The sequence below is a fragment of the Penicillium hispanicum genome (genome assembly GCF_028827665.1).
Source record: "Penicillium hispanicum strain IBT 35686 chromosome Unknown utg000005l_segment0_segment0, whole genome shotgun sequence".
Classification (NCBI taxonomy): Eukaryota; Fungi; Ascomycota; class Eurotiomycetes; order Eurotiales; family Aspergillaceae; genus Penicillium; species Penicillium hispanicum.
In genome coordinates, this window is record NW_026623197.1 from 1,802,384 (window position 1) to 1,812,224 (window position 9,841).

Consider the following 9,841-nt stretch of genomic DNA (forward strand, 5'->3'; position numbering starts at 1 on the left):
GGGTAATCTAAGGGTGATCTAAGGGTGATCTAAAGGTAAAAAAAGTAATAAAAGAGCTATAGCAGTGAGGATATTATTAATAGTATAGTGCTAGTAATACTTTTCGATAGAAGGTGCGACTATAGGGACTTAGTAGATAGTAAATGATTAACTCTCTTTTTACTATTTCCTTTATCAATTCAATTCTACTATACTTTACTATATAGAATAGGCTAATTAACCACTTTTATACTATAGGTAGGCCTATAGCACTCCTATATAGCAGCATATATCATAGTGAGCTACAACAGGAATAAGAATTTATTATCATCATTATCTATAAATAATTATTATATTTTACTAGTAAATAGTTTATATTTATTTAATATAATTTTTTTTAGTATTTTATAATTTATAAATATATATCTTAGTAGAATATTTATTATTTATTTAGCTATTATCTTTTTAGTTATTAAGATTATATATATATATTTAATTAATTTATCTATAATAACTATAATTATATTATATCTTTAGGATTTTAGTAATTTAGTAATAAAGTTTATTATAATCTATTCTTATAGATATATTAATATTTTATTTTTTTATATTTTTTTATATTTTTTTATATTTTTTTATATTTTACTAGTTTATCTTATTAATAAATATTATAAATTATAATATATTATTAAACTTTCTAATATATATTTAAAAAATAGTAATTATATAAAATATACTTAATTATTTTCTGTTACGACTCAGTGCCCAGGCGCACTTAGCCAACAGGCCAAAAGACCAAATATGCTAGAACTCTATGTTCTAGCATGCCCGGGACCGATATAAGTAGCGTGCATCATTAGGCTTAGGTGAACCACGCCTAAGTCCTAACAATATTAAAAGATATACTTAGAATATAGTAACTAATATAAAGAAATATATTAAATAATATAATAGACTAAATATATAAAGATACTTATTTACTAGTATATATTTAGTTCTATATATTTAATTACTATTATTACTTAGAATAATTAGATTAATAACTATTTATTCTTATTAATTTTATATTAATCAATATTTTAACTAATATCTAATAATTTTAGGAGCTTATTTAGGTAATAGTGATCTCTAAGTGACTTAGTTAGCGCCTTTAATCAATATACCTTTTAGGATAAGCACCTTATAGACTCTAAGCCTATATAAGGCTAAGTAGATAGTGATAATAAGAGATAGGCAAGCTTAGAGGGATTATAGCTACTAAGAGAAGTATTACCTTTAAGGTAGCAAGGCTAACACAGGAGTGAACGATCGACTGGTATATGATAATTTACTCTTAATATTTATTAAAAAAATTAGATTAGTTATATATATAGTATATAGTTAAAGACGTCCTATCACTATATACTATATATTTAGATATACTATCTAGTATATATTTAGTGTTTTATATAGAGTTAATCTACCCTATAGTATTAAACCTATTCCTATTATAAATTATTAATAATTTATAATCTTCTCTAATTAAGGTTAATAGTAAACTAAAATATAAAATAAAAAAGATCTTAGTAGTAAAAGAATAATAGATTAGCTAAGGATAATATATAGAAGTGTTAGTTAAATAGGTAGGATATATAGAGATAATATAAGAGGGTATAGATATAGTAGAAGACTATACTATACTAGATCAATATAAATAATATTTTAGGCTAGTTTCTAGGCCTATTTAGCACTAATTTAATACTAATAGTAATATTATTATGCCTTCTGTCTACTTAAGATAAAAAGGGGGGTACTATAATAGGCCTATACCTAATATAGATCATATAAGGTATATACCTATACCCATATAAAAACCCTTATCTGCTGTAAATAAACTATATTTCCTTAAGATTAATATAAACTATATATCAGCCTAGTCTTATTAAATCAATTCAGCTTCAGCCCTTCACAAAATATATATTAATTCTTATATTAATATCACTAAAAGATCTAAAACAATATAAAAATATAGTAAATCTTTAAAAGATCTATTTATATTAATAAAAAATTAAATTTATTTAATTCCTTACTATAATTATATAGCTAGATATAGCTAAAATAATAGCTAAAATAGTATAGTTTTTAACTAATCTTAGTCCTAAATATTACTAATTAATTAATTAAATTATTTACTATCTATATATTATTTAATTCTTAGTAATTTAGTATAGAATAGATTAAAATAAAGAAATAAAATTAGTTTAGATTATAAATAATATATTATTTATAAATTATATTAATTAAAAAAACTCTATAAAATATATTTACTAAATATATAAAAGATTTATAGACTAAAAAGTATTAAAATAATTAATAATAATAACCTTAATAATAAAAACTAAACTACTCAGTATATCTAAAGCTAAAAAGTTAATATAATAATAGAAATACCTATTTAAATAAATTAACTTTATTCTAATATACCTAATCACTATTAATTATAATAATAAATATACAGTCACATTAATAACTTTTAAAAATATAGTATTTAAGATAAAGCTTAAATATATTAATATTTATTAGTATTAATTTAGGTAAAAAGTTAAAGATAGTTAAATCACAATTTAATAGATTTTAATTACTTATATAGTTATAGATAGACTCACTAAGACACTGCTACACTAAAAGCACTAAAATTTTCTAAATCTACCTAGGATAACTAATATAAGTTATCTAATTAACTAGCCTAAAAAGAAAATAGATACTAGTTTAGAAAGACAGTAGGTTTAAGCGATTCAGGGCGAATAGGGCCCTAGGAGGTGTTGGTGCCAGTATAGGTGCAGCTGCCCTTAGGGATAGAAGGACAGCTAGGGGGTGTGTTGGAATAAGTGTGTGGAGAATCACATTAATAGTTCATCCTTTTCCTGTATGTTATGATTAGTTAGGCGTATGCCCCCTAAATTGGCAGAATTGGGTGTAATAGCAACACAGATTTTCTCATTGATTCCTATTGGACGGATCCCCTCCCTATCCCGACAGTGGACGAAATGTACCAAATGTTAGATTCATAGATGAATCATTCTTCCAACTCTCCCCTGTTTACGCAGCCCCCCTCCTTTCGCGGTCGATGTGCATCATGAACCCCCTGAGAAATGAAAATTCAAAGCTACTTGTGCAAAGTATGCGGAAGCAACTAATCTCCTTGGACCTAGAGGACGTCCCCTGTGAGACCTTCACGCAGTCAGACCTGGCTCGCCTTGGAGCTCATCTGTCTCGGTTTGACCCCTATGACGCTTCTTTCCTCGAGTCCAAAGATTTTTTTTTTCGGCCCTTGCCAGTCGAAGAATTCAACGCCTACTCGTTGAACTGGAAGAAAGTCCCTGAATACAATCGTCGGGTGCTCGAGCTCGCAGATATCGAGCTGCCCGAACAACAGCCTCGTGGATTTGAACAGAAGAATGCTTCTGCCAGGGCGCGTCAGATGTTTACCTACCTTGACACGATACAGTCGTACCTGGAAAGGAAGAACCCGAGAGGCCATCTTTCGGATGTGTCCGGGTGGTACGACTTCTGGTAGATACTGAACCAGAATCCATGCATTTCAGCTGCTGATATTATAACTCCTAGTTGTGATTACCCATTCTTTGAGGAAGATGAATCATCCGGATTGCTGGACGGCTGTAACACCAAAGGCCATGCGAGCTGGCACTATGTCTCGCTTTCGGAGTGGCAGACGGACGATCAAGAAATGCCCGACCCACATCTTCGAATCGTCATGATTAGCAACACCGTCGGCAAAGACGATGAGCTCCTGATTGGTGAACTGGGAGGGCTGGTGCAGGCGATCTGTACTCGCATGCACCATAAAGACTTCCAGGATGTTTCTGTGGTTCCGGTATGATATAGTATTCTTTTACCACTGCAGTGATTACTCTAATGTGTTAATTTTGCAACATAATAGGTGTTGATGATCTCCCTATTTGGCCCTCGACATGGCCGCATCATCCAGGTCAACTTCGATGAATCCGAGACCCTGAGAATTCGGGCTACCAAAATATTCAATTTCCTACGGCCCGCCGAGGCTCCGTTTGACTTGTTTTTGCGGTTTTATGTTAGCGAGCCACGTCGGGAAATGGGCCTCGAATTCTCTGGTGACCCCGGAACACCTGAACCTACAAATGTCCCTGTTAGTGAGCCACGCCGGGAAGCCGATCTCAAATTGTATGCTGATCCCGGGACCCCCAAAGATGTCTCCCAGTCGCGCCCTCAGACTCCCGGTCCGGGAAAGGAGAATATGGGACCGAGGGTTGATTATGAGTGAAGTTTGCCGCGGGAAAAAAGGATTCCACTTAGGCAGAAAAAATATCTGGAGCAGCTTTGTATCGAGTATGTAGATGCTCTTCTCATTAATGCCAATCATTGTATCTACCTCCTAGGTAATGAAGTGGGGTGTTGAAAGGCTACTTGATAAACCAGGCGTATCGAGATAGGAGCCTAAAATGGACATAGGGAGCTATAATGAGACTAAGTCAAATGCCCGATAAGAACGGATGGTGAATGTAGGTATTCTAATTTCCGTGCAGAGACGGAGGCAGTAAATGATGATGGAGGCCACTTCGTCAACCTCTTTCCCTCATCATTCATCTCATCACATGCACTCCAGGTCTCTCACCCTATTCCTCTCATCCTTCTCTCTAAGATTTATCAATTTGGGACGCGATTATGCCACCAAAAAGGCCTGGGGCGTTCTACAAGGTGCTTAAGGACTGGGGAGAATGGGCGGCAGCCGCGAAGGATCTCGATGTGTACTACAACACCATCAGCCAGAAAGAAGCTTTGAATTCGGGATCGGAGATCACTCGCCAAGAGTATCTCCTTTTGAAAGTGATATGGCCCGGATTGCGCTCAGGGACTGACAGGGAGCTAAAAGAGCTCCGGCTCTATCAATACTTTCAGAAAGCCGAGGAATGGCTCGACAGTTATCCACCCTATTCAAAGTACCTGAAGAGTATCCAAGAAAAAGGAATTGTCGAGCATTTTCATCCGAACAAGCCCAATTCGGATCCCTTCAGCCTCGGCGTTTTCGAGCTCCCACGCACGGAGCAGCTCCAGATCCTCAAGGCGTCAATGACGCGTGGCAAAATAGACGAGGACACTGTTAATGCCTCGTTTATCGCATTTCTGTCCGCTATAACTGTCCGAAATCGAGATGGCCGATGTTTCTGGACTCCACACAGGGCGGGCTTGACCGCCAAATTCAAGAAAAGCAGCATAGAGGCACGCCTAGACGGATACTTGGCCTCCCGGTCTACATCCGAGGTTCGTGCTCTAATTGAGGTCAAGCCACAGAAGCGCGAGAGACATGAACCCTATGTGAGCATGCAGGAGACGGCCGAGATGGTGTCGTGGCTTCCCCCTAGCAGTGACCGGTAAGTACGATAGTGTAGCAGCTACCTAGATGGAATTGGGATTTCGAGTGCTAATTGATCAATTACAGGGCCTACTTGATATCCCAGAATGGAATGTGCCTTTACCTCACCGTTGCAGAGTTCGGTCAGGAGTGGCTGGATTACTTGCATGGCGACCGCAGAACACTCCCCCAGAAGGATTTCATGAAAATGATGCATTTCGGAGCCTGGGATATCGATGAAGCGTCTGATATTGACCGTTTTGCGAAGCTGATACTCGCGATCGTTCTTCGTGTTAGTGATGAAGATAAAAATTGATAGCGACTTAATTATCAGTTTCGCGAATTGGTCAAGGCTCGGGGCATTTTTCTCAGCCACTATCTACTAAATATTAATATCTTTAAAGATTTATTTAAACTTCTTCTTAAATATATAATAAGCCCTATCTAGTTAGAGAGGGGTAAAATAAGGTTTAATACCGCTTATAGGGTTAATAAAGTGGACTAGTAAGTATTTCTTTGGGTCGAAGACTGATATATACCGACTAGCCTAGAGCTATACTGATTGATATTTCCGGTGTAGTATATGAGTGGTCTCTTTTTCAGAGCGTCCAATCGTGATCAAGCAGACATAGTCTACCTAGATATGCTATCGTTGATGGCTGATCATCGAGTTCATCTTCTAGGCGTGCACCTAGCTGTTCCGCGTTCAGCCCTGTTCGATGGCCCCCTATGCTAGCGCGCCATCATCCCTCCAGTATGCGTTTTCGAGATGTATACCATTCGATCAGGTCGGCATTATAAAGAAGGTAGAGGATTGGTGAGATTGGCGAGCCTTGGGGGATGCCTGTTGGCGAGGGGATTCTGCCAGAGAGGTCTGAAAAAGATCCGCTGGAGGGTATTGAATCCCACCTAGTAACGTTCGCGCTATCTGCCTTTGGTGAGCTTTTGGTCCCGGGACGTAGCGGTCCAAGTTATCCTCGATTCGGTTTACAACCGTCTGATCATGGATCTAGAAGCCCAGAGATAAATGTTAGCATGGAGGTTTATTTCAGAAATAAGCGAGGTCATGAAGGTACCTTTCGAAACTATGGGTGTAAGAAGCAGACGACCTCGTATGTATATGGCTACCCAGAGGTGCTTGATTGAACTATGAGGGTAATGGTTCATCATATACACAAGATTGGACTGTGTGTACCAGTGTGTTGACAAAGCGCTCTATTAATAGCCAGCATCGAGCATCACTCGCTAGCGAGCAGTACTAGCCAGCACTATCCAGTATCCTTACATAAATTTAAATCACTTAATCATTTAAAACCGCGGATTAAGCGCTTCGCATAGCTACATTCTAAGGCGCATCCCCCCTACAGCTGGGGGTCCGGGGGGCGTCGTGAGCCCCCTGGTAAGTAAGGCTGTTAATAGTATAATTAGCCTCTTTTAGTATAGGGAATAGTAGTAGAGGAATAAATATATAGGATACTATACTACGCAGTAATAGGAGTTAAAACAGACTTAATATAAGATTTATGACAGCTTTAGGGGGATTATAAAAATAGCTTATATAACCAGCTAAGGAATTTTCCATTTCTACACCTAATAATAGGTTTATATAGCTTACTAGGTGTAGTGTTAGGACTGGCTCTGCGAGGCAGTCCTAGGATATGGTAAAAGGATTAGAGTGAAGAAACCAATGACTCAATTCTGAGTGTAAACTAATTGTTAGCATACTATCTGGGTGTATATAGGGGTGTAAGTCCCTACGCAGTACAGCAGCCTATATAGACTATAGGTGCGTGCAGTATATAGGACTATAGAGACTATATATATAGTCCCTATAAGGGCCAGGGTTATAATATTACCCCCCTCCTTTAAGGGCCCATATCCTTATAGGTCGATATAAGATCTTTATTCCTCTAATTTCCTTACTTCTACTATAGTAAACTAGTATCTTTATAAGATATAGTCCTTTTATATATAGTTTATCTATAATCTAGTAAGATAAATAGTTTCTTTATTATAAGTCTTTTTATAAAGATTATCTATTTAGTATATCCTTATAGTATTAACCTATTATTATCTTTATCACTATAATAGCTAATATATATATTTTAAACTAGTAACCACTAAATATATTATTAAATCTTATAGTATTATAGTATATATAATATATTTAATAACTCTAGTATATATAGAGGTATATATATATTGCTAGTCTTAAGGGGATAAAATATATATACTATTTAGCTTTTTAGTAGATTTATTTTATAGTAGATTATTTATATTCTTTTTTAGTAGATTTTAATACTAATAAACTATATCTTAGATTAATCTTTATTTTAATAATAAAGCTAATATAGTTATTTTAGCACTTTTTATAATATTTATAGAGGCTATATAATAAATTAGTTTTATTAAAGAGTTTAGCAGTATATGATAATTATTAATTTAATAAATTAATTTAAGTAATCTATTTACTAATATACTAAAAGATATAGTTCTTTTACTACTATAAAAATAGTTTTTTTTATTAATCCCTATATTAATTATATCTATTATAATAATTATAATAATTATACTAAAAATAGTATATAAAAATAGAGGATATAATAATTATTATTAATAGTACTCTATAAATATAGTAATCTTATTAGTAATTTTTATAGGGTTATATTTAAGCTAATATAATCTAAATCTTTATCTTATAAATCTATAAATAGTAGTATAGTTTTTTTTATAGTATCTATATATTATAATAATATATCTTTAATTAATAATTTATTTTTAATATTAATTTCTATATAGTCTAGCTAGCTTTTTTAGCTAAAAAAGATTAATATATACTAAGTCCTTTTAGTAAATATATTATTTAATTATTTTTATTAACTAATAAATATTTATAGTTTTAAACTATTTTTAGTAATTTATAGTTATATAGTATAAACTAATATTTAGTGTTATATCTATTTTAAAGGATTTTTTTTAGTTAACTAGGTTTTTTTTTATAGTTATAGAAATATATCTAATTAACTTCTAAGACTTTTTTATTAGTTTTAATCTTTCTTTTTTTTTAAATTAATGTAGTATTTTTATATTTTTAAGGTCTAACTTTAGTTTTTAAATATTTTTACTATCTTTATAGCTTTTTTATTTAATTAGAAGTTCTATACTATTTTTATAGTTTTTAAAAATATATTCTATTTTAAATTTAAAGTATTTATTAATAAAAATTAGATCTAATTAATTATATTTTTACTATAAATTACTTTTATATAGTTTAAATAGTAAAATATATTATATTAAATATATTTTATAGTATATTAATATAAAAATTAGCTTATATATTTATTTACTAATAATATTTATAATCTAAAATAGTTTAATATAATAATAATCTAGCTTTTAGTGAGGTCTATCTAAATCTAAATATTTATTATATATAAAGATTTAATTATTAATTATAAAAGTTTTATTAATATATTTTTTATTATATATCTTTTTTATTATTTCTTTTACTCTCTTTAAATATATATAAAAGTCTTTTTATATCTTTTTTAGATCTTTAGTTTATTATTTTATATTTTTATATAGCTCTATTAGTTCCTTTTTAATTAAGATATAAAGATCTAGTTTATAATCTATAAAGGCCTCTATAAATAATATTTTTAGAATTATATAGATTATATTATTATAGATATATTATTTTATTAGTAGCTATTAAAATTAATTATTTTAATATTAATTTATATAATTTTATAAATAATATTTAAAAGTCTAATTTTATTATTTAGTCTATCTATCTATTTAAAAATAGAATATAGTAGATAATTTATATTTTATACTTAATATATAGTAAAAGGTTAACTAGAATATACTAATAAAGATTAAACCTTTATTATTTATAAAATTATCTAATATATTATATTTTATTACTATATATTTATAAAAAAGATATATAAGGTTATTAGTATTAATATCTTTTATATAAAAAATATAAAAAGAATAATTTATTATAAGATCTATTATTACTATAATAATATTAAAAATCTTTTTTTACTATTTTATAAATAGTAACTTAGTAATAAAATTAATATTTATCTATTCTATAGGTCTTTATAAGACTAATAAAGATTTTAATAATCTATATAGTTTATAGTAATAAATAATATTATACTAATATATAAGGTATTTATTTATATATAATTTAATTATCTTATATATATTATATTATTAATATTATATATAAATATTTTCTTTAGTCTTTTATTTACTATAGTGCCTTATTTATAGATTATTATAGTAGATATAAAAGATCTTTACTATTATAGCTTTTTAGTAATAAAAAATATATATTTTTCCTTAAATATATAGTAAGCTATTATTAAAAATCTTTCTTTATTATATATTTATTAATCTTTTATTTATTTTTTTTTAGTTAATATTTATAATCTTCTTTTTATTACTAAATTATCTATTTAG

General features: G+C 30.5%; 2 protein-coding genes across 2 annotated transcripts; both read left to right on the forward strand.

The window, feature by feature from the left end:
- Positions 1-3,139: 3,139 nt before the first annotated feature.
- Positions 3,140-4,279, forward strand: N7459_006116 (uncharacterized protein; the record flags this gene model as incomplete). Its single annotated transcript, XM_056945300.1, has 3 exons — positions 3,140-3,531; positions 3,586-3,853; positions 3,920-4,279. The coding sequence occupies 3 exons, from the start codon at positions 3,140-3,142 to the stop codon at positions 4,277-4,279; spliced, it is 1,020 nt and encodes a 339-aa protein (XP_056799635.1).
- Positions 4,280-4,680: 401 nt separating this feature from the next.
- Positions 4,681-5,684, forward strand: N7459_006117 (uncharacterized protein; the record flags this gene model as incomplete). The annotated part of the gene is made up of 2 exons (XM_056945301.1): positions 4,681-5,387; positions 5,456-5,684. The coding sequence occupies 2 exons, from the start codon at positions 4,681-4,683 to the stop codon at positions 5,682-5,684; spliced, it is 936 nt and encodes a 311-aa protein (XP_056799636.1).
- Between the last annotated feature and the right edge of the window lie 4,157 nt (positions 5,685-9,841).